Source organism: Somniosus microcephalus, chromosome 16 (genome assembly GCF_052327205.1).
Source record: "Somniosus microcephalus isolate GS21.2 chromosome 16, FLI_Smic_1.0, whole genome shotgun sequence".
Classification (NCBI taxonomy): Eukaryota; Metazoa; Chordata; class Chondrichthyes; order Squaliformes; family Somniosidae; genus Somniosus; species Somniosus microcephalus.
In genome coordinates this window covers 103,187,720-103,213,153 of record NC_141002.1, presented here as the reverse complement: position 1 = coordinate 103,213,153, position 25,434 = coordinate 103,187,720, and the positions used below count along the sequence as shown (strand labels likewise).

The following is a 25,434-nucleotide window of genomic DNA, read 5'->3' as shown; positions in this document are numbered from 1 at the left end:
AATATAGATAGGGATGAGCAATGCTCTGTGGAACTTGGTGCTTCCTATGCTACTGGCTCAGGGAAATGTCATATGTGGAATGCAGTTGGGTCAGGTTGGAATAATGTAAGCTGCAATGTTAGACTGTGCACGTTGACATTAGGGGGTCAGGGAGGTTTCCACAAAGCTTTAGCTCACCGAGAGCGCGGACATTAGAGACATGCCTTCCCCCAAAGTCAATAAGGTAACAGTGCACGCTGACACAAGTCGCGCCTGATGTGTGGAAGGTACAGGCTGCACGTACGGGAACCATGGGCTGATCTCGTCTCGAGTTCCTCCTCGTTACCACGAAGGGAGTGCAAGTTGTCACATCAAGATCTGATGCTTTGTTTGGGTAGAATCGCGTGGAAATTGAAAGAAAGAAAAAAAGACTTGCATTTCTATAGCGCCTTCCACGACCACCGGACGTCCCAAAGCGCTTCACAGCCAATGAAGTACTTTTTGAAGTGTAGTCACTGTTGTAATGTAGGAAACGCGGCAGCCAATTTGCGCACAGCAAGCTCCCACAAACGGCAATGTGATAATGACCAGATCATCTGGGTTTTGTTTAAGTGATGTTGAGGAATAATTATTGGTTGGTCAGTTAGGCAGCAGAGGGCTGTTATAAGGTTTAAAAATAACACTGGGGGACTGCAGGGATAATCAGCCAATTCACATGTACAGGAACATTTATTTTTGTGTTGACTAATCTTGCTGGCTAGTTTTTATGCAGTATTGTTAATCACCTAATTAAGAGAATAATCCTGCCTGGGCTATTGCATTGCAAAGGACCATGCCTGACACTGTATTTGCACAACTGTCGTAGTGTTGGTGTGAAGCAGTTTCTGTTCTCACTGATGTTAAGAAGTTGTAGTGTAAATCCAGAGTCAAAGCTCAACCTTGCTCCAGAGTAAAATTTAAGTGGGACTGTCCGGAGGAAAGAGTCTTCCTGCGGAGTTGGGTTCCTCCATGGCTCCAGATTTACACCACAACTTCTTAATGTAGACCAAAGTCCATTTAGTTCACCTTCTACCAGCCTGGTAATCGCACGATCCATCGATAATGGAGTCGTTGACCAATCACAGCGATCAATCTCTATCAATGAGTCTACAACAGACCCAGACATGAGGTGAGGAAAACCCCCAGTGGGGGAGAGCATTGGAAACCAGAGGTCCAAAGTCACCCGTTCCTCCCGAGCTCGCTACACTCCCCACACGTCACGTCTCCAATTACTCAGATACTGGACCCCAAAATTATTCTTTTCTGAAAGAAGTCCAAGAAAGAAGCCTGTGCAAAGCGAAACTCTTTGCACCGGTCCATCTATGGTGTAGGAGTGAGCACAGTGGTAGCATTCCCTCCTCTGGGCCAGTCCAGGCGAGTGGAGTTGGAGCTCCGGCTTCGAATCATAGTTGACATCCAGTGGGATACTCGCGCCAGTGGGTGCGGGTGGCCCCCCCCCCACCCCCCCTCATCATATGGGCCGTGGGAGCCCATAAAGCCCTCCTGCCGTATAGGACTAGCCACCCTACCGGCTGGTATAAGGATGGTTACGGCCATGGAAGGAGCGTTAACGTCGCGGCCTGTCGGACTGTTAATCAGCCCACAAATCCTTCCACTGTTCCCCAAGGGAACAGCGAGAAGATACGAAAATGATGATCTACAGTGTAAACGCAATGTAAGATGATAAGCCAGGAAATCAATTAGTCACTGCATATAAACAATGACAGACAGGGAACGACCCTCTGGTCCACCCAGCCTGTCCCACACGATTGTTGTGCTTTGTGTATCACAGTATATTAGCACACCCCTCCCCTCCCCACCCCACCCGAAACCATGTGAGGGAAATCTGGGAATTTCCACTCCGACCCTCCCGAGGCCTTCGAAACTAGTCCAGGAGACCAATCATTCTCAAGTGGTTTTTGAGCAATTTTGAAATGGCGAATGGGATTTTGCTAGATGCGATGCAGTGCGGCCTCATTGTACAACACTGGTTTCTGTCTCTCAGTGTCGGCGTTTACCAAGAAACCGAAAAGCCTCGAGGTGACCACTGGGAGCACCGCAGAGTTCGTGGCTGAGACCGGCAAGGCAGATGCCAAAGTGAAATGGCAAAGGGACGGCAAAGACATTCAAGCAAGTGAGAAATACACGATTAAATCGGAAGGAGTGCAGCACGCACTCATAGTGAGCAACGCAACAAAGGAGGATGATGTGGTGTACGCGGTCATCAGTGGCACGTCCAAAGTGAAATTCGACCTCAAAGTCAAAGAGGAAGGTAGGGATGGAACGGGAAGGTTTGAGGATAATTTCATCGCTTTCCTTCCTTTAATTATAATACTGTAGTCTTATTGAATATAAACACTGTCGTTCTTGTTTTAAGATTCTTGTTGATGTCAAAAGTGTTGTGATGTTATGACATTATAGTTGCTCAGTGGGTAGCACTCTCTCTCTCTCTCTCTCTCTCTCTCTCTCTCATCTCTGAGTCAGAAGGTTGTGGGTTCAAGTCCCACTCCAGAAACTTGAGCACAAAAATCCAGGCTGACCCTCCCAGTGCAGTACTGAGGGAGAGCCGCACTGTCTGAGGTGCCGTCTTTTGGCTGTGACCTTAAACCGAGGCACCGTCTGCCCTCTCAGGTGGATGTAAAAGATCCCACGGCACTATTTCGAAGATGAGCAGGGGAGTTCTCCCCAGTGTCCCGGTCAATATTTATCCCTCAATCAACATCACTAAAAACAGATTATCGGTCATTTATCACATTGCTGTTTGTGGGAGCTTGCTGGGTGCAAATTGGCTGCCGCGTTTCCTACATTACAACAGTGACTACACTTAAAAAAAAAAAGTACTTCATTGGCTGTAAAGTGCTTTGGGACGTTCTGAGGTCCTGAAAGGCGCTTAAATGCAAGTCTTCTTTATTAAACCATGTAGGGAGTTGGGAGTTACACAAAGATTAATGAATACATTCTCACCAATGCGCCATGACTGTGGGCTGTCTGTAGATGGCGGGCACACTCTGTTGATCGATGGCGTCCTTCTGTAGTTCATACTACAAACCTGATGCCATTGTGAAGCGGTTTTGTTCAGCAGCAGTGTTAATGCAGCCTAAACCTGGAGTCCGCGACCAACCAGAGGCTGGAATGAAGCAGAATTAGATTTCCAGGAGGAGAGAGCACCTCACTCTGATTCACTCTTGCGTTATGTTGGACCCTAACCTGTGGTGTAAATGGGCTTTTCATTTCAACCACCAGTACTCTCTCTGCTTTTCATTTCAACCTACCTCTTTGGCCAAGCTTCTGCTCGCCTGTCCTAGTATCTCCTTATGTGGCTCGGTGTCAAATTTTGTTTGATAATCGCTCCTGTGAGGTTTTACTACGCTAAAGGCGCTACATAAATGCAAGTTGTTGGAAGTGAAAGGGGATGAGCTCTCCGAGTAACTGAGTGAGTAATGTACTATATGGAACCACACTGACTGGGAAGGTTCCTCCTTCAGTCTCGAGATTTGACCTCAGCAGCGTGGCTCGGGGTCAGATACCATCCTGTCGTTTATGGCTGAGTTCACACATGTAGGTGAATTCCGAGCCCTGGGTTGGGAGCTATGCCGAAAGACTGGATGATTGTGGGGGGGGAGGGGGGCAAGAACAGTAAATCAGAGGTGAAATTGGAGGACTCCTTTTTAGATATCCACGTGCTCAAATGGAATCCAGGCCGGGAGGTACAACAAGAAATTGTCCCTTTCTTGTGGCAGCAACTAGAAGATGCTGGAGTAAACTGTCCATCTCATGCCAGTGATTATCAGGCAAAATGTCTGACTCCCTGATCAGTGGGTTATTTCAACATTTAAACTGGTGGTTCCTATCAGTAGAGCAAATCACAATAAGCGACAGGTAAAGGGACTTGCAATCCTCAAGGCACATCATCTGCTACAAGCCACATCTTGCACAGAAACAAGCCATTCGGCCCACCTGGTCAGTGCCGGTGTTTATGCTCCACACGAGCCTCCCCCCCACCCTACTTCATCTCATGCTATCAGCCTATCCCTCTATTCCTTTCTCCCACATGTACTTATCTAGCTTCCCCTTAAATGCATCTCTGCTATTCGCCTCAACTACTCCACGCGGTAGCAAGTTCCACATTGAAGCATAGAATCTTACAGCCCTGAAGGAGGCTCTTCGGCCCATCGTGCCTGTGCTGGCTCTCTGAAAGAGCAGTCCTGCTCAGTACCACACCCCTGCTTTGTGTCCCTAACCCTGTGAGTTCCTCATCCTCAAGAACCCGTCCAACTCCCTTTTTAAATTATTGATGGAATCAGCTTCCACCACCTTCTCAGGTCGAGCGTTCCAGATCCCGACGACTCAGTGAAACATTTCTCCTCATCTCCCCTCTAGATCCTTTGCCAATGATTTTGAATCTTTGACCTCTGGTTATTGACCCACTCGCCAGAGGGAATAGTTTTTCTCTCTCGACTCTATCAAAACCGCTCATCATCCTGAAAACCTCTATTAGGTCACCTCTTAACCTTCGCTGTTCCAAGGAGAACAGTCCGAACTCTTCCAACCTTTTCTCACTCTCACCACTCTTCTAACCCCCCCAGGACCCATCATCCACCCCCCCTCCCCCAACAAGGCCCATGTTCTCAGGAGGCACAGCATTTGCCAAATTATAAATGACCTCCAAGTTGTACAGCTAGCGCAAAGCTAGTATTTCCATTTTGAGCTATTATCCCCCTTTGAAGTCACACTGAGTGTAACTTCATATGTCCCAAACTCCTCCATCACCATCCCTGGGTATGTCCTGTCCCACCGGCAGGACAGACCCACCAGGGGTGGCGGCACAGTGGTATACAGTCGGGAGGGAGTGGCCCTGGGAGTCCTCAACATTGACTCCGGACCCCATGATGTCTCATGGCTTCAGGTCAAGCATGGGCAAGGGAACCTCCTGCTGATTACCACCTACCGCCCTCCCTCAGCGGATGAATCAGTACTCCTCCATGTTGAACACCACTTGGAAGAAGCACTGAGAGTAGCAAGGGCACAGAATGTACTCTGGGTGGGGGACTTCAATTTCCATCACCAAGAGTGGCTCGGTAGCACCACTACTGACCAAGCTGGCCGAGTCCTAAAGGACGTAACTGCCAGTCTGGGCCTGCGACAGGTGGTGAGAACCAACATGAGGGAAAAACCTACTTGACCTCATCCCCACCAATTTACCTGTCGCAGATGCATCTGTCCATGACAGCATTGGTAGCAGTGACCACCGCACAGTCATTGTGGAGACAAAGTCCCGCTTTCACACTGAGGACACCCTCCATCGTGTTGTGTGGCACTACCACCGTGCTAAATGGGATAGATTCAGAACAGATTTAGCAGCTCAAAACTGGGCATCCATGCGATGCTGTGGGCCATCAGCAGCAGCAGAATTGTATTCCACCACAATCTGTAACCTCATGGCCCGGCATATCCTTCACTCTACCATTACCATCAAGCCAGGGGACCAACCCTGGTTCAATAAGGAGTGTAGAAGAGCATGCCAGGAGCAGCGCCAGGCGTACGTAAAAATGCGGTGCCAACCTGGGGAAGCTGCAACACAGGACTACATGCGTGTTAAAAAGCGGAAGCAGCATGCTATAGACAGAGCTAAGTGATCCCACAATCAACGGATCAGATCAAAGCTCTGCAGTCCTGCCACATCTAGTCGTGAATGGTGGTGGACCATTAAACAACTAACAGGAGGAGGAGGCTCCATGAATATCCCCATCCTCAATGATGGCAGAGCCCAGCACGTGAGTGCAAAAGACAAAGCTGAAGCGTTTGCAGCCATCTTCAGCCAGAAGTGCTGAGTGGATGATCCATATCGGCCTCCTCCCAAGGTCCCCCCACCACAGAAGCCAGTCTTCAGCCAATTCGATTCACACCATGTGATATCAAGAAATGGTTGAGTGCACTGGATACAGCAAAGGCTATGGGCCCTGACAACATCCCGGCTATCGTGCTGAAGACTTGTGCTCCAGAACTAGCCACGCCTCTAGCCAAGCTGTTCCAGTACAGCTACAACACTGGCATCTATCTGACAATGTGGAAAACTGCCCAGGTATGTCCTGTCCACAAAAAGCAGGACAAATCCAACCCAACCAATTACCGCCCCATCAGTCTACTCTCAATCATCAGCAAAGTGATGGAAGGTGTCGTCGACAGTGCTACCAAGCAGCACTTACTCACCAATAACCTGCTCACTGACGCCCAGTTTGGGTTCCGCCAGGACCGTTCGGCTCCAGACCTCATTACAGCCTTGGTTCAAACATGGACAAAAGAGCTGAATTCCAGAGATGAGGTGAGAGTGACTGCCCTTGACATCAAGGCAGCATTTGACCGAGTGTGGCATCAAGGAGCCCTGGTAAAACTGAAGTCAATGGGAATCTGGGGGAAAACTCTCCACTGGCTGGAGTCATACCTAGCACAAAGGAAGATGGTTGTGTAGGTTGGAGGTCAATCATCTCAACCCCAGGACATCACTGCAGGAGTTCCTCAGGGCAGTGTCCTAGGCCCAACCATCTTCAGCTGCTTCATCAATGACCTTCCCTCCATCATAAGGTCAGAAATGGGGATGTTCGCTGATGACTGCACAGTAATCAGTGCCATTCACAACTCCTCAGATAATGAAGCAGTCCATGCCCGCATGCAGCAAGACCTGGACAGCATTCAGGCTTGGGCTGATGTGTGGCGCGAATGTTAGCTGCCACTTAAGGCCAGACAATGACTATCTCCAACAAGCGAGTGTCTAACCACCGCCCCTTGACATTCAACGGCATTACCATCGCCGAATCCCCCACCATCAATATCCTGGGGGCCACTATTGACCAGAAACTTAACTGGACCAGCCACATAAATACTGTGGCAACAAGCGCAGATCAGAGGCTGGGTATTCTGCTGTGAGTGTCTCACCTCCTGACTCCCCAAAGCCTTCTACAAGGCACAAATCAGGAGTGTGATGGAATACTCTCCACTTGCCTGGATGAGTGCAGCTCCAACAACACAAGAAGCTCGACACCATCCAGGACAAAGCAGCCCGCTTGATTGGCACCCCATCCACCATCTTAAACATTCACTCCCTCCACCACTGGCGCACCGTGGCTGCAGTGTTTAACATCTACAAGATGCACTGCAGCAACTCGCCAAGGCTTCTTCGGCAGCACCTCCCAAACCCATGACCTCTTCCACCTAGAAGGACAAGGGCAGCAGGCGTATGGGAACACCACCACCTCCAAGCTCCCCTCCAAGACACACACCATCCTGACTTGGAAGTATATCGCCGTTCCTTCATCGTCGCTGGGTCAAAATCCTGGAACTCCCTCCCTAACAGCACTGTGGGAGTACCTTCACCACACGGACTGCAGCAGTTCAAGAAGGTGGCAATTAGGGATGGGCAATAAATGCTGGCCTTGCCAGCGATGCCCACATTCCATGAACCAATTTTTTTTTTTAAGTCCCCTTTTGAAATGACTGAGTTTTGAAATGACCGAGTATAACACCCAAACGCTGGGCTTAGGGAGTGATTGGATTTCTCGTTTACAGCACATCACCTTTCCCAACCCCAGAGGCTATATTCCCTGATCCCGTAGGTGAGGTGAGAGGATGGAAGTGGTGGTGTCTGGGAGGAAAAAATAGCAAGCCTCCCCTCAATCATTTTATGCATTCGGATTGTAGGCACAGGGGGAAACTGAGCCCTGCATACTTACCCTTTCCGAAGCTCAGCTGTGATTTTGGATAAAACCCAACTCTCATTAATAATGATCCCTGGTTTAAAGTTCCCATCTCTCTGGAAATTCAATCTGTAATTATTCAATGTCAGATTTAAAGTTCTGGCTCACTTCTTTTTTTCTATTATTGGATCCAACATGTGTGATGTTGATGGCCCCGTATCGAGGAGCTACCAGACATGATGTCACCTCATACTTTGTGCGTTCGTCTTTCCCACTCCTCCTGTCACCAGCCATTATATCATGTCAAAGTAAAGACTCTACTAAGTACTTTTAAGAATTTTGAATTTGGTCCATTATTAATAGGACAACTGTAGCCCACTGGGACCAAGTTGGAATATTCAAGACATGGGGAGAATTTATTGTTTCCCGCACGGTTATCAGACGGGAGGAGCGGGCTTGAAGACAGTGAGGCGGCCAACTCCTTTTAATGGGAGCCGGAGGGACATTTTGTGTCTTGAAGATTAAATGATAATTATAGACTTCGATGATTAAAGCATAGAAATTTACTGCACAGAATGAGGCTATTCGACCCATTGTGTCTGAGCCGGCCGACAAAGAGCTATCCAGCCTAATCCCACTTTCCAGCTCTTGGTCCGTAGCCCTGTAGGTTACCGCACTTCAAGTGCTTATCCAAGTACTTTTCCACCCTCTCTGGCAGTGACTTTCAGACCCCCAGCACCCTCTGGGTGAAAAACGTTCTCCTCAAATCCCCTCTAAGCCTTCTACCAATTACTTTAAATCTATGCCCCTGGTTATTGACCCTCTCTGCTAAGGGAAGTAGGTCCATCCTATCCACTCTATCTCTGCCCCTCATAATTTTATACACTAAAGTGGGAGGCTGCAGTTCGACTCCCGCTGTGACCATGAAAGCATCTCTTCGGGGTCAAGTTAGGATGAGCCCCCAGAATTTCATGTGATTACTTTTTTTAATCTGCTTTTGTAGTTTTGCCCGCGTCTACTCGCCCTCCTTCGGGTAACTGCAGAGTACATTTTCGGATTGCGCATTTCACGCACAGAGCTATGTATAGCGGGGAATCTGGCGCATGTGGCCCGCCATTTTCCATCCATTGAAATAGTGGGCTGCGTACGCACTGGTTCCCGGCAGGTGCTCCCGGCATGTGAGGCTCCGCCTCGGGAGCGGCCGATCGGAAAACCTTGGCCATTATCATTTTGGGAATACAAAATTGAAAGATCTGGCTTGATCGGTCACCTGACTTTTCCTTGTTCCATAGTTTTTATGTAACTTGTTAATTTGAAGAAGAAAATGGCCCGGATTTTGCTGCAGAAGTAATAGTGAGACTATCAGCGCTCGCCGTTATTAAAGTATAAATCGGACAGCAACTTCCAGCGACCGCACATGCGCAATTAAACACGGGAATCAGGAAGTTGATGTCCGAGATGCCCTGCTCCTCCAGAAGCTTTGCTATGCCGGTGTGTCGCTCGGTATTATAACACATAGACGGGCGTCAAGTTGCTGTACTTGTGCGATCGAGACCCACTAAACTCACCAGAAGAAGTTAGGGCTTGTCCATCCATGCCAATATAAATACAGTTTTTTTACAGCGTGATAAGTCTTATTTACTGCCAAACAACCTCTCTGGCACTGAAAATTAACTTTTTTACAAGTGTGGATTCTCATTCCTTCAGATTTTAATTGTTGTTGGAGATTTAAAAAAATACATTTTTAAAAACTTGTTCTTTTCTTTCTGTCTCTTTTATCTCTCAATCTCATCTTTCATTTTCTCAGTCTGACTCTGTCTTCATCAACTGAAACTGGTTTAATTTAATTCCATCTGTTCCATAGAATTTTACAAAACAGAAACTGGTCATTCGGCCCAACGGGTCTATGCCGATGTTTATACATGATCGGCGCGCGTGGAGTGTAATGAATAATTCACAATAGTCAAAAATAATTTTCTTTTCACCTGCCGGCAGTATGCTGAGGATTAAAGATGCTTTTGTACAAGGTATCCTCGGAATTTAAGATGAACGTAACAAATAGGAGCAGGAGGAGGCCATTCATCCCCTCGAGCCTGCTCCGCCATTCAATAAGATCATGGTTGATCTTCTGCCTCAACTCCACCTTCCCGCCCGATCCCCATGGCTTATTTCCTCAGATCACGTGCGAGCTTTACAACCAGTAGAGAAGAACCAGAGTTTCATCCCATCCCTCTGGGCTGTTCGAAGCCCCAGCCTCGGCAGTGTGCGAACACAGTGTGGCTGAATTTAGGAATTCATGTTTCCAGCGCAGTACCTGACCCCATTTCCCCTCCCATCGGGTGCTCGTGTTGGGAATCTGGACACCCGGTCCCCCCTGATTTTTCTGGACTGCACTGGGGAGTGCAATTTTGAAAATCAGCCCTACTGTGTCACCCAGACTGTGTGTGCACAAGGACCGGCAACATGCAGACTGTTTAAAAAGGTCAGTGTGAAACCATTGAAAAGGAATGTACTGCCAGCACTAATCTGGGGTAGGATTTATAATCGACTGTCCTTGTACATGTGCTTTAAGTGCCCGCATAAGCCGCAGTCCTTAAACTAGAACTGCACTGATCGCAGTTTCCACTCTACAAAATCAGTGCTTCAAAGGACACTTCAACCAGCGCCAGAGCTCACTCCCATAGTATTGAATTTGAAATATTGCTGAGCAGAGTCTGCTTTATTGAAATATTGCTGAGCAGAGTCTGCTTTATCCAGTTATCTATTGATACTGTTTTGATCTAACGCCATACCTCAGCAGTGACCAGGTCAATGTACATTGATGGCTGTGAGTAGTCCAACCAACAGGAGGTATTTTTATGGACTGTTAATGGGCTGCTAGTACTGGGGGAGAAGCTGCCCGATTGTTGTAAAATCCCATCTGGTTTACTAATGTCCTTCGGGGAAGGGAACCTGCCGTCCTTACCCGGTCTGGGTCTACACATGACTCCAGTCCCACACTAAGTGGTAGACTCTTAGCTGCCCTTTTGAAATGGTCTAGCAAGCCACTTAGTTAGGAACAGGAGGAGGCCATAGAGTCATAGAGTTATACAGCACAGAAAGAGGCCATCAAGCCCTGTCTATTCTAATCTCATTTTCCAGCACTTGGTCCGTAGCCTTGTATGCCATGGCGTTTCAAGTGCTCATCTAAATGTTTCTTGAATGTTGTGGGGGTTCCTGCCTCTACCACCATTTCAGGCAGTGAGTTCCAGATTCCAACCACCCTCTGGGTGAAAAACGTTTTCCTCCAATCCCCTCTAAACCTCCTGCCCCTTACCTTGAAACTATGCCCCCTGGTTATTGACCCCTCTACTAAGGGGAAAAGTTCCTTTCTATCTACCCTATCTATGCCCCTCATAATTTTGTACACCTCAATCAGGTCCCCCCCTCAGCCTTCTCTGCTCTAAGGAAAACAACCCCAGCCTGTCCAGTCTCTCTTTATAGATGAAGCGCTCCAGCCCAGGTAACATCCTGGTGAATCTCCTCTGCACCCTCTCCAATGCAATCACATCCTTCTTATAGTGTGGCGACCAGAACTGCACACAGTATTCCAGCTGTGGCCTAACTAGCGTTTTGTACAGCTCCATCATAACCTCCCTGCTCTTGCCTTCATTAGCCGAGGCATGGAATATGAGTATCCCATAAGTCTTCTTAACCACCTTATCTACCTGTCCTGCTGCCTTCAGGGATCTATGTGCACCAAGGTCCCTCTGATCCTCTGTCCTTCCTAGGATCCTACCATTCATTGGCCCAGAAATTAGGTTCGGGGGCTTGCCGCGTGTGCAAGCCCCCGATGTGCACTTACCCGGCGCGCCTGCCGTTCTGCTCCCGGGACGCTTGCAATTCCTGTTTTCAGTTGATTACTCCCAGGCAGCGTCTGACGTCACACCGCCCAGGAGTGCAGCCAGCGCGAAGCCTCACGCGCGGAGTCTAAGTTAGACACGCCCCTTGAGGTCTCCTTAACATAGGCCACGCCCCCAATTATTAACACAAGCTGCAAAGCAATTTTACATGCAGAGCAGCATTTTAAATAAATTTTTTGTATTTTTATTAATCTTTAGGTAACTTTTATAAAGTTTTAAATACTTTTACATTATTTTGAAGAATGTAAAGTAGTTTTAAACAGAATTAAAGCGTAGTTATTTTGATGAGCCGGCTGGGATCACGTGGGCAATGGGCAACCAATGGGAGGTTGCAAAAGTTCATTCATGAGTTTGATAGTAAGAACTGTCAAACTCATGAAAACTCAGGGCGCCCAAAACAGCATTTAAACTACAAATAAAAGTTAAAAAAACATCCCACTAAATAAATGAACTATGAATAACTGTAAAAAAAAAACTATTTTAAACAATTAATCAAATTTTAAAAAAAAATAATTTTTTAACAAATCGGGTCTAAAAATACACTTACCTTACTGTAAATTCTTTAAAAATAATAAACCTGTGGGAATTTTTTTTTTAATTGTATTAATAGACCACTTACCTGTAAAACTAAGTACTTACGTCTGGTTTTTTCAAGCGTAAAAACCGGAGGCCTTTACGCACGGGCAACTCTTTACAAAAAAAGGAATTTCAGCGCGCACGCGCTGCCTGATATGTCGCACGCGTTCCGCCTCTTAACCCCTTGGTTCAGAGGACAGGAAATGCCGGTTTTCAGCGCATGCGCTGTGCATCCTGAAAACCGGCACTTCCATCGGGCCCACGCGTGAGTACCCCGTCCGTACTCACGCATTGGGACCCGAATTACTGGGCCATTATGTATTCCCTTGCCGTGTTAGTCCTCCCAAAATGCATCACCTCACACTTTTCAGGGTTAAATTCCATTTGCCACTGATCTGACCAACCCATCTATAGCGTCCTGTAGCCTGAGGCTTCCCTCCTCGCTATTTACCACTCCACCAATTTTCAGGTCATCTGCGAACTTACTGATCATACCTTCTACATTCATATCTAAATCATTAATGTACACTACAAACAGCAAGGGACCCAGCACCGATCCCTGCAGTACACCACTGGACACAGGCTTCCAGTCACAAAAACAACCTTCGACTATCACCCTCTGCTTCCTGCCACTAAGCCAATTTTGGATCCAATGTGCCAAATTGCCCTGGATCCCATGGGCTCTTACCTTCTTGACCAGTCTCCCATGCAGGACTTTGTCAAAAGCCTTACTGAAGTCCATGTAGACTACATCAACTGCACTACCCTCATTCACACACCTAGTCACCCCCTCAAAATTCAATCAAATTGGTTAGACATGATCTCCCCCTGACAAAGCCATGCTGACTATCCTTGATTAACCCTTGCCTCTCCAAGTGGAGACTAATTCTGTCCCTCAGAATTTTTTCCAATCATTTCCCTACCACTGATGTTAGGCTCACTGGCCTGTAATTCCCTGATTTATCCCTACTACCCTTCTTGAATAATGGTACTACGTTAGCTGTCCTCCAGTCTTCTGGCACCTCCCCTGTGGCCAGAGAGGTTCTGAAAATTTGTGTCAGAGCCCCTGTAATCTCCTCTCTTGCCTCACATAGCAGCCTGGGATACATCTCGTCTGGGCCTGGGGATTTATCCACTTTTAAGCCCGCTAAAACCGCTAGTACCTCCTCCCCCTCGATTCTAATTTGTTCAAGTATATCACAATCCCCCTGCCTGATTTCTATGCCTACATCGTCCTTCTCCTTAGTGAACACAGATGCAAAATATTCATTTAAAACCTCACCTACATCTTCCAGCTCTATACACAGATTGCCACTTTGGTCCCTAATGGGCCCTACTCTTTCCCTGGTTATCCTCTTGCCTTTAATATACTTATAAAACACCTTGAGATTTTCCTTTATTTTGCCCGCCAGTGTTTTTTCATGCCCCCTCTTCGCACTTCTAATTTCTTTAAGTACCCCCCTGCACTTTCTATACTCCTCTAGGACTTCCACTGTTTTTAGTCCTTTGTATCTGCCAAAAGCCTCCCTTTTTTTCCGAATCCATTCTTGTATATCCCTTGACATCCAGGGTTCCCTGGACTTGTTGGTCCCACCTTTGACCTTTATGGGAACATGTTGGCGTTGTACTCTCTCTATTTCCTTTCAGAATGACTCCCACTGCTCTGATGTGGATTTTCCTACAAGTAGCTGATCCCAGTCCTCTTTGGCCAGATCCTGCCTTATCATATTAAAATCGGCCTTCCCCCAATTTAGAACCTTTATTTCCGGTCCAGCTTTGTCCTTTTCCATGACTACCTTAAATCTCACTGAATTATGGTCACTGTCACCAAAATGCTCTCCTACTGACTTCTACCACTTGCCCGGCTACATTCCCTAGAATTAGGTCCAGTACCGCCCCCTCTCTTGTAGGACTTTCTACATGCTGGCTCAAAAAGCTCTCCTGGATGCACTTTAAGAATTCCGCACCCTCTAAGCCTTTCACACTCTGACTATCCCAGTTAACATTGGGGAAATTGAAATCCCCTACTATTATTACCCTATTATATCTACACTTCTCTGAGATTTGCCCACATATCTGTTCCCCTATCTCCCCCTGACTGCTTGGCGGCCTATAGTACACTCCCAGCAAAGTGCTTGCCCCCTTTTTGTTTTTAAGTTCTACCCATATGGCCTCATTAGCGGAACCTGCTAAGATATCATCCCTCCTTACTGCAGTAATTGACTCCTTGATTAATATTGCGACACCCCCTCCTCTTTTACACCCCCTCTGTCTCGCCTGAAGTTTCTATACCCCGGAATATTGAGCTGCCAGTCCTGCCCCTCCCTCAACCATGTCTCTGTGATAGCAACAATATCATACTCCCATGTGTTCATCAACACCTTCAATTCATCTGCCTTACTCGTAAGACTCCTTGCATTAAAATAAATGCCATCCAGCTTTGCCATACTCCCTTGTGCCGTTACATATTTGCTCTGCCTTCCAGACTGACTTGTTTTTCCCTCTATATTTGGCTGTGCATCACCCCCTACTATAGCTCCACTCCATATCCCATCCCCCTGCCAAGTTAGTTTAAACCCCACCCCCCAACAGCACTAGCAAACCTCCCCGCAAGGATGTTGGTCCTGTTCCGGTTCAGGTGCAACCCGTCCGACTTGTATAGGTCCCACCTTCCCCAGAAACAGACCCAGTGATCCAGGAAACTAAAGCCCTCCCTCCTGCACCAACTCTTTAGCCACGCATTCATCTGCTCTATCCTCCTATTCCTATACTCACTAGCACGTGGCACCAGGAGTAATCCTTTGAGGTCCTGCTTTTTAATCTGCTACCTAGCTCCTTAAATTCTTGTTGCAGGACCTCATCCCTCTTTCGACCTATGTCGTTGGTACCAATGTGAACCACGACCTTGGACTGTTCACCCTCCCCCTTCAGAATGCCCTGCAGCCGTTCAGTGACATCCTTGACCCTGGCACCAGGGAGGCAACATACCATCCTGGAGTCACGTCTGCGGCCACAGAATCACCTGTCTGCACCCCTCACTATTGAGTCTCCTACCACTATTGCCCTTCCACTCTTACTCCTCCCGCCTTGTGCAGCTGAGCCACCCACAGTGCCGTGAACTTGGCTCTGGCTGCACTCCCCAGAGGAACCGTCACTTTCACCGTTTTCCAACTCAGAAAAACGGTTGTTGAGTGTGATGCCCTCTGGGGCTTTCATGACTACCTGCCTGCCCCCCTTCTTCTGACTGGTGGTCACCCATTCCCTCTCTGAATGCACTTTCTTAAGCTGCGGGGTGACCATGTCTAAAAACGTGCTATCCACGTAACTCTCAGCCTCGCGGATACACCGCAGTGCCTCCAGCTGACGCTCGAGCTCTGAAAACCAGATCTCAAGTTGGCCAAACCGTTGGCGCTTACTGCACAGGTGGTCATCCTGACTGCAAGAAGCGTCTAGGAATTCCCACATGCTGCAGGCCATGCAACGCACGGGACTGAGGTCCCCCTGCCATACTTTTAATTAAAGAACTCTTACCTCAAATTTAAACTCTCAGATTCTCGCTCTCCCGAACTACCTTAACTATGAACTACCTTAAAAGAAATAAACTTAAAATTGAAGAAAAAAAAAGCACTCACCCACTGCTCACCAATCAGCTTCTTCCCCTGTGCTGGCGTCACTTTCTGTACTGTGACGTCACTCTCGAATTCTGCCACCACTCCCGCTGCTGCCGCTGCCATTCAGCCCCTCGAGCCTGTTCCGCCATTCGATGAGATCATGGCTGATCTGTGACCTCAACTCCATCCACCCGCCTTGGCTCCATATCCCTTAATACCCTTAGCTAGCAAAAATCTATCAATCCCCGATTTAAAATTATTAATTGAGCTGGCATCTGCTGCTTTTTGTGGGAGACCGTTCCACACTTCTACCACCCTTTGCATGAAGAAGTGTTTCCTAACATCTCGTGACTGGCCTGGCTCTGATTTTAAGGTGATGTCCCCTTGTCTTAGACTCCCCCACCAGTGGAAGAAGTTTCTCTCTACCCCATCAATTCCTTTCAAAATCACCTCTTAACCTTCTATATTCCAGGGAATACAAGCCTAGTTTGTGTAATCTCTTCTCATAATCTAACCCTTGGAGCCCTGGTAACATTCTGGTGAATCTGCGCTGCCCTCCTTCCAAGGCCAATATATCCTTTCTCAGGTGCGGTGACCAGAACTATACACAGTTGTATCAAGCCACTCCGTTCAAGTGGGCCCACGACCAACTTCTCAGGGCAACTAGCGATGGGCAGTAAATACCGGCCTTGCCAGTGACGCCCACATCCCGAGAATGAATAATAAGGAAATTACTCTGGGGTAAAATAATTCGTTCCTATGCAGCCTACACCAGTGAACTTTGACCCTTCCAGGAAAAATAATGGATGTGTTGCTTCTGATGTTTCTTGCAGAGGCAAAGGGGACTGCCGGAACTCCAGCAAGCCCACCAGCAGCAGCACCCGCTGCACCAGCAGCACCAGCAGCGCCAGCCGCACCAGCAGCACCCGCCACACCAGCAGCGCCAGCAGGTCAGTGAAATATTGAACCAACTAAATGTCCTCACTGAGCGTTCTACTTACCATAGAGACCGTGGTGCGAGCACAGTAATGATTAACCTAATGGACGCATTGGAAATCCGTTGGCCATGACTTACCTCGACCCGTTGTTAGTCATTAAATCGCAGGTCATAGAATCAGGGGGAAAACTCTCCACTGGCTGGAGTCATACCTGACACAAAGGGAGATGGCTGTGGTTCTTGGAGGTCAATCATCTCAGCCCCAGGCCATCGCTGTAGGAGTTCCTCGAGGCAGTGTCCTAGGCCCAACCATCTTCAGCTGCTTCATCAATGGCCTTCCCTCCATCATAAGGCCAGAAATGGGGGGCGCTCGCAGAAAGTTGCAGTGTTTTCAGTTCCTCAGAAAAGCAGTCCATGCCCATACAAAGCAAGACCTGGGCAACATCCAGGCTTGGGCTGATAAGTGGAAAGTAACATTCGTGCCAGGCAATGACCATCTCCAACAAAAGAGAGTCTAACCACCATTCTTGACATTCAATAGCATTACCATCGCCGTATCCCGGACCATCAACATCCTGGGCGTCACCATTGACCAGAAACTTAACTGGACCAGCCACATAAATACTGTCTTCTGTGGTGAGGGACTCACCTCCTGACTCCCCAAAGTGATTCCATCATCTACAAGGTACAAGTCAGGAGTGTGATGGAATATTCTCCATTTGCCTGGATGAGTGCAGCTCCATCAACACTCAAGAAGCTCGACACCATCCAGGACAAAGCAGCCCGCTTGATTGGCACCCCATCATAGAATCACAGAATCTAACAGCACAGAAGGAGGCCATTCAGTCCATCCTGCCTTTCCATTGCCTCACTGAGATGATCTTTTATATCCTCTAGCGGGCCCATACTCTTCTACATAAGAATTAGGAGCAGGAGTAGGCCATTCGGCCCTTCAAGCTTGCTCTGCCATTCAATAAGATCATGGCTGATCTTCTACCTCATCTCCACTTTCCCGCCCTATCCACATATCCCTTGATTCCCCAAAAATCTATCGATCTCAGTCTTGAATATGCTCAATGACTGAGCATCCACAGCCCTCTGGGGTAGAGAATTCCAAAGATTCACCACTCTCTGAATGAAGAAATTTCTCCTCATCTCAGTCCTAAATGGTCGGCCCCTTTATCCTGTGACTCTCCAGTCAGGGGAAACAACCTCTCAGCATCTACCCTGTCAAGCCCTCTTCAGAATTGTATGTTTCAATGAGATCACCTCTCATTCTTCTAACCTCCAGAGAGTATCGGCCCAATCTACTCAATCTCTCCTCATAGGACAACCCTCTCACCCCAGGAATCAATCTAGTGAACCTTCATTGCAGCCCCTCTGAGGCAAGTTTATCCTTCCTTAGGTAAGGAGATCAAAACTACACAGTACTCCAGCTGTGGTCTCCCTAAAGCCCTATATAATTGCAGAAAGACTTCCCTACTCTTATACTCCAACCCCCTTGCAATAAAGGCTAACATAACATTTGCCTTCCTAATTCCTTGCATATTAGCTTCAGGTACAAGGACACCCAAATCCCTCTGATTATTCTGTAAAGGTGATGGTAGTTCATTCAACCTATGAAATGTTCATTGTTTTGGGATTATCTGTTGTTTTTGATTGTTCCCTCTCCTCTATTCCAATTCTACTAAAATACTGACTTATCTTTTTTCAGTTTTCCAGTTCTGAGGACGAGTTTCTGCCCAAAATGTTAACTGACATTTCTCTCTCCAGGTGTGGCTGGTGTTTTCTGTGCTCACCAACCTGTGATTCTCCTGTCCACTGAAGTGCACTAGGGAAAACATTCCCAAACCGTGGCCACACGAGCAGAAAACCTCGGCTTCTGACTGACCTGTTTGATTACTTCCAGTATTCTCCGTTTTTGTTTCAGATTTCGAGCACATCAGTTCTTTTTATTTATTCCAAACAATGTAACTTGCTGTGAGATTAAAGTCATGAAAAATAATTTTAGTAAAATAAATTACTCATCTGGTAAATTATCGACTGGGTTAACATCGCATGAAGAGGAATTTAGCATGAGTCGTTTAGAAAGAACAATTTGCATTTATATAGTCCCTTTTCTGACTTCCAGATGTCCCAAAGCACTTTACAGCCAATGAAGTACTTTTTGAAGTGTAGTCGCTGTTGTAATGTAGGAAATGAAGCATCCAATTTGCGCACAGCAAGATCCTACAAACAGCAACCAGATTATCTTTTTTTTTCCAGTAATGTTGGTTGAGTAAGGAATATTATCCAGGACACATAGGGAGAGCTCTTCTTCGCAATAGTGACCTGGGATCTTTTACGTCCACCTGGGAGAGCAGACGAGGGCCTCGGTTTAACGTCTCATCCCAAAGACGGCACCTCTGGCAGTGCAGCACTGGGAGTGTCAGCCTAGATTTTTGTTGTGCTCCAGTCTCTGGAGTGGGACTATGAACCCACGACCTTCTGACTCCGAGGCAAGAGAGAGAGAGAGTGCTACCCACTGAGCCATGGCATCTTGTACAAATGTAGCAATGTCACACAGAGAATGGGGAAATGTTGGGAATATTCTGCCCAGGAAGGTGATGAGGCTGATAATATCAGGGATTTTAAGAGGGAGTTGGGCAGGAATTTGGTGAGGAAATCAACCGAGTGATATCAGTCGAGAGCTGTGTGTTGTGATTTTGAACTACTGGGCTAGCCAGCTGGAGCGAAATACTCTTTTCTGCTCTTGTACATTCCTAGGTCCCTGGGGGTTGTATTTATTTTACGTCAGCTGTGGTTCAGTGGGTAGCATTCTCTCCTCTGAGTCAGAAGGTTGTGGGTTCAGGTCTCACTCCAGGGACTTGAGCACAAAAATCTAGGCTTACGCTCACAGTGCAGTACTGAGGGAGAGCTGCACTGTTGGAGGTGCCGTCTTTCAGATGAGACATTAAACCGAGGCCCCGTCTGTCTGCTCAGGTGGGTGTAAAAGATCCCACGGCCACTATTTTGAAGAAGAGCAGGGGAGTTCTCCCCGGTGTCCTGGGCCAATATTTATCACTCAAACAACATCACTAAAAACAGATTATCTGGTCATTATCACATTGCTGTTTTGTGGGACCTTGCTGTGCGCAAATTGGCTGCTGCGTTTCCTACATTACAACAGTGACTACACTTCAAACAGTACCTCATTGGCTGTAAAGTACTTTGGGACGGCCTGAGGTTGTGATGATGCAAGTTTCAATATATGGGTTTATAATTACATTTGGCGCCCAATTTGTTTTCAGGACAAAAGGAAGATGTCGCAGCAAACACTGCAGGTTAGTGAAATACCGTTCTGGTGATCTACGCACTGAACCCATTAACCTACTGTAGAGGATAGTCGGAGTAGAGTAGGATACCTTGCTGTGTGCCATTCCTTTCAATTCCGTTTAACTAACTGGAGTCACTTTCCTCATCGGCAGATGTTCGTATTTTTCTGCCGCTCCTTTGCTTGCCCTTCTAATGTGTCTTCGCACCTCACAGTATTCATGGACCTTGAAACTGTGGAAATCAACCCCTTCGTGCCAACCGAGTGAAGGGATATTAACTGCACTGGTCGCACAGTTCACCTCTTCTTGTGTCTAACTATGTATTTGATTATTTTTGTCACGCAGGTTAATCTAAGGTTTGCAGACTGACTCGGCCTGGTTTTGGTTTCATGTCACGGGTCAAAGACCAGGGGTCAGAAAGCATGTGTGAAATGGCAAGAGTGGGAGACAAGTTCTGCAGGGCAGTGATGGAGAGGACAGGTTGCCCCAGACCAGGCTTGCCTCAGGCTGAGGGATGATTTTCAGTCTGGCCGTCCTGTCACCGGTCTAGTTCATTCACTAGATTCTAAAGTTACATTCTCATTACAATTCGAGACTGGTGGGGGTAGATTTCTGTTTCCAGTTGCTGGGTGGGGATCTGGTGGAGTGGATCGGTCGCAGGCTTTAGAACTGCTCGGATGGAATGAAAATCGGACGGGTTCTATAGCGGGCAAGCGATCGCCCAGACAGATGGTCCTGGGAATGCTAAAATCTAACCCCTTGCGAAATGGTTTCACTTCAGGTCCACGCCCCAGTCATACTGTTATTGCAGCCGAAATCCAGAATCGCCGCTTGACCTACGGCCCAAGGTAAAGGGAGCGAGACTCCTTGGAAAGAGGGAGTGTTGTTCCTGAGCCAGGTTTGGCCTCCATTCTGGAATTACACGACACCAGTTTAACGAATTAGAAACCTCTTCACAATAACTCCAACCTTGTAGTGTGAGTAGGCCCGGAGTATCTTGGGCTCAGTGTAATTCTGTGTCCTGTCTCCTCGGTCGTGGAAACATCCGATTTCGGATTAAGGCACTTGCCACCTAAATCACAGGAGCTGTAAGACACTCATTCAGGAATCTTGCATCAATTTACCGGCAACCGAACTGCGGCCCCCAGGATGGGCGGCCAATAAACTCCAGCTCCTCCGTTGCCAATGTGGCATTTTGTTGTTGGCTGTCGATGGCCTTTGAAGACCTGCCAAAGTCCAGGGCCAAGAATGTTAGTTTGTCATTGGCCTGTAGCCTGGACGATGATACAGGCCACAGAATTTGCTGGCCAAAATCACGGTGAGTTTAATGGCGCTCGCCATTATTAATGTGTAAATCGCCCGGTGACTTGTGGTGAGGGAGTGATATGCCGCGAGTTCTGAATCGGCACAAGTTGCCGGACGATTTGCGCCACTCCATCGTCCGCCTCGTGAAAACGACAGCTCGCCCTCAACCTCCCCGTGCGGTTCAGGAAATTGCTGCATTTGCGCATTAATTACTCATTAAACTCGCCGCAGAAAGTTAGGGCTGGTACTTAACAGCGTAAGGATCCATTTAATGAGGAGATTTCTGTTCCTGCAATGCCACTCAACCTCTCCGGCCCAGAGAGGGAACAATTGAAACTGTGAAGTCTCATTCCTGCAGCTCATTAATTGTTAGAGATTTTTAAATGTTTTAATTTTTTTCTTGTGCTCTCTCTCTCTCAAACCAATCTTTCTTTACCTCTTAAAGGGGGCAATTTTAACCCTACTCGCTCAGCAGAAACCTGGCGGGTGGGTAGTTAAAATCGCCCGGGCTCTTGCATGTCTGAAAGCCACCATGATCCCAACATCTGCAATTTTAACCTGAGCAGGCAGCAAGGACACACACCCAGAGCCAACGGGGTCCTTCTTTACATACGCATGTTGTGGCCCGATGACATCATTGAGACCCGACTGTAATTTTAACTCTGGCCTGAGCGGGGAATCCGCCTGGAGTTAAAATTCCGTACCTGATTTGACTCTAACTCAATCTATTTCCTTCTCCATCGTTCCTCTGATTCGTTCTCAATCCTTCAATCTCATTGATTAAGGAGACGGACTGTTGGTCCCGTCGTTCACCGAGGTCCCAGATGCCTCATTGCCCTCGCCGCACCGTTATCGGCTCGCACTCCCAGCAACTTACCGCGTAAACATTTTTTGAGCTGAGGGGTGCGAGGGAATGTCTAACTAACGGAGCACACTGTGAGATGACCCGCTCCAGTAAGATTGGGGCCATTGTGTTGCCTGCAACAATCCAGCCCAATTGACATGCCCAATATTGCATTATAGAGCACGTTCCTTTGTGCTGAGGTGTATGGGTAAGAATAGCTGCCATTTAGGCCTGTCTGCCGTGGGGTTAAAGTTGCCTCTTCGCTGCAGAGTTTACTAATCTGGCGGAATGTATTGCTGACCTGTTCTAGAACCTGCCCGATTGAAATCAGTCGGATGAAAATCGGGCGGGGCAGGGGAGGGGCGATCCACTCCACCGGATTATCGCAGTGCGGTGAAGACCGAGATTTATTCACGCTGCCAGTGAAATCTCCCTCCGGATGTCCCCATCACAGGCAGATTCAAGGCGGAGATGGACAGATATTTGAACTCCAGGGGAGTTGAGGGATATGGGGAGCGGGCAGGAAAGTGGAGTTGAGGTCGAAGATCAGCCATGATCTTATTGAATGGCGGAGCAGGCTCAAGGGGCCGAATGGCCGACTCCTGCTCCTAGTTCTTATGTAGGAGCGAGGGCAATAAGCTACTGGGCTGGACCAGGATCAAGCAGTTGGGCTTTTCCCCAACTTGGGACAGAGTACGGAAGATCAGATCTGAGGGGCAGTGTAGAGAAAGCATGGGTTTGGGTCGGGGGTCATTTGAGCCTGCCAAGACCCTAGTGATGACACATTTGCTCTGTTTTCAGCTTGCATGTCAAGGATGTGTACGCCAGTGAACTCTCAGCAATTATAGTGGGCAATCCCAGAGCAGCATTGAGAATTCTTAGGGCTCTGGACACCATTAACTTTCGGGGACTAATTGCATCCCCTCCCCATTCATAATCCTCCCCCCGATCCATTAAAACGCAACCTTTTGTAAAATGCGTGAAGAAATCGGCCAGTAGAATGTTCACACACTGCATTAATGATGAAGCAAATCATATCACAATGTACCACGCTCAAATTAAACGGATCCAGTGGTTGTGCGCAGTTTTTCTGCGTTATTGTAAGTTTTACCGGGGGGCCTATACCTAGGCTCAGGCCCCTGTGTTTATCCCCCTCCCCGGGCGATGCATAGTTTGGAGAATGAGTGATAGCTTCATGTTGTCTCCAGGAAATCTCCCCTTGAGTGTCTTCCTTTTTGCATTTCAACTGTTGCCAACCCTGCCTGTTACTGCTTGTATATCTGTGTGTCCGTGTCCGTGTGTGTGTATATCTGTGTGTCTATCTGCATGTATGTGTCCAGGTGTATGTTTCGCCATGTTAACTTTCCAAGGGCTTCTTCAGAAGATGGTCTTGTTGCTGACAGAGATGAAGATCAGTCAAAGAATGCACCGCCGTCACCAACAGGAGGTTAGACACCCGCTTGATTCGTGTCTGTGGGACTGTGACTGTGTGTGGGACTGTCTTTCTGTCTATGTGGTACTGTGTCTGTCTGTCTGTGTGTGAGACTGTCTGTGTGTGTGTGGGACTGTGTGTGTGTGGGACTGTGTGTGTGTGGGACTGTGTCTGTGTGTGTGGGGGGGGGACTGTGTCTGTGTGTGGGACTATGTCTGTCTGTGTGGGGGACTGTGTCTGTGTGTGTGTGGGACTGTGTCTGTGTGTGTGTGGGACTGTGTCTGTGTGTGTGTGGGACTTGTCTGTGTGGGACTGTGTCTGTGTGTGTGTGGGACTTGTCTGTGTGTGTGTGGGACTTGTCTGTGTGGGACTGTGTCTGTGTGTGTGTGGGACTTGTCTGTCTGTCTGTGTGGGACTGTGTCTGTGTGTGTGTGGGACTGTGTCTGTGTGTGTGTGGGACTTGTCTGTGTGGGACTGTGTCTGTGTGTGTGTGGGACTTGTCTGTGTGTGTGTGGGACTGTGTCTGTGTGTGTGTGGGACTTGTCTGTGTGGGACTGTGTCTGTGTGTGTGTGGGACTTGTCTGTGTGTGTGTGGGACTTGTCTGTGTGGGACTGTGTCTGTGTGTGTGTGGGACTTGTCTGTCTGTCTGTGTGGGACTGTGTCTGTGTCTGTGTGGGACTGTGTCTGTGTGTGTGGGACTTGTCTGTGTCTGTGTGGGACTGTGTCTGTGTGTGTGGGACTGTGTCTGTCTGTGTGTGTGGGACTGTGTCTGTGTGTGTGGGACTGTGTCTGTCTGTGTGAGTGGGACTGTGTCTGTGTGTGTGGTACTGTGTCTGTGTGTGGGACTGTGTCTGTCTGTGTGAGTGGGACCGTGTCTGTGTGTGTGGGACTGTGTCTGTGTGTGTGTGTGGGACTGTGTCTGTGTGTGTGTGGGGCTTGTCTGTCTGTGTGAGTGGGACTGTGTCTGTCTGTGTGGGACTGTGTCTGTGTGTGTGGGACTGTGTCTGTCTGTGTGAGTGGGACTATGTCTGTCTGTGTGAGTGGGACTGTGTCTGTGTGTGTGGTACTGTGTCTGTGTGTGGGGGACTGTGTCTGTGTGTGTGGGACTGTGTCTGTACCTGTGGTAGTGTGTGTTACAATACTGAATGGCATCATGGATTAACTAATTACCACAGTGTGATTAACCATGTCTTGCAGTAGAGATCAGTATGTTAGCTACTCACTTTCACGTTTGAATTACGTTTATTCACCTCCTCATTAGCAGTTTATGTTTTACCAGATTGAAGTAGTTACTTGCTGGGTTGAACCCTGGCCCTTGATTTACCTTTACAGGAAAGTAACAGGTTTAACCATTTCATTGGAAGTTTTGATGGAGTTAAGAAACGCAGTGGGGGCTCTTTGCCCGATTGGTATCTCCACTCTGGTCCTTGACTTACCACTTCAAGTACAGAGCTGGCTAAAAGTGACTGAGAGGGACAAATAAGTAGAAATAATTAATATAATCGCTATATTTTGTTAAACTGGTGAATCGTGTGCCTTCTCGTGTCGGAGTTCCGTCAACTCGGTTATCAGACGCACAAGGGAAAGGCTAGAGAGCGATGGTTGTAAGTTCTCGATTAAGTGATTAGGCAACTCTCGCCGAGGACAACCTGCGAGAAGGAATGGGGACAAAGCTGGAAGATCTGTAGCTGGATGCCGCGCTGGAGAATGTGGCCATGTTGCTGGAGAAGTCCCCCTCTTCTGAGGGAGATGGAATCTGAGGAACCAGCAGGATTGTCGTGGGAGGACTTGAGTAATCGGTAC

The 25,434-nt window shown here is 47.9% G+C and overlaps 1 protein-coding gene across 24 annotated transcripts in view; it reads left to right on the top strand.

Moving 5' to 3' along the window:
* The window catches only part of mybpc1 (myosin binding protein C1), a 140,183-nt gene that overhangs the window by 11,257 nt on the left and 103,492 nt on the right, over nt 1–25,434 (top strand). For 11 of the 24 annotated variants that reach the window (XM_086009614.1, XM_086009609.1, XM_086009613.1 and 8 more), the window contains exons 2-5: nt 2,024–2,290; nt 16,632–16,748; nt 20,026–20,058; nt 23,580–23,645. In XM_086009614.1, coding sequence (XP_085865740.1) covers nt 2,024–2,290; nt 16,632–16,748; nt 20,026–20,058; nt 23,580–23,645 — 483 coding nt within the window. The remainder of the gene's footprint in view (nt 1–2,023; nt 2,291–16,631; nt 16,749–20,025; nt 20,059–23,579; nt 23,646–25,434) is intronic. The other 13 variants (XM_086009624.1, XM_086009623.1, XM_086009625.1 and 10 more) reach the window with 4 other exon arrangements.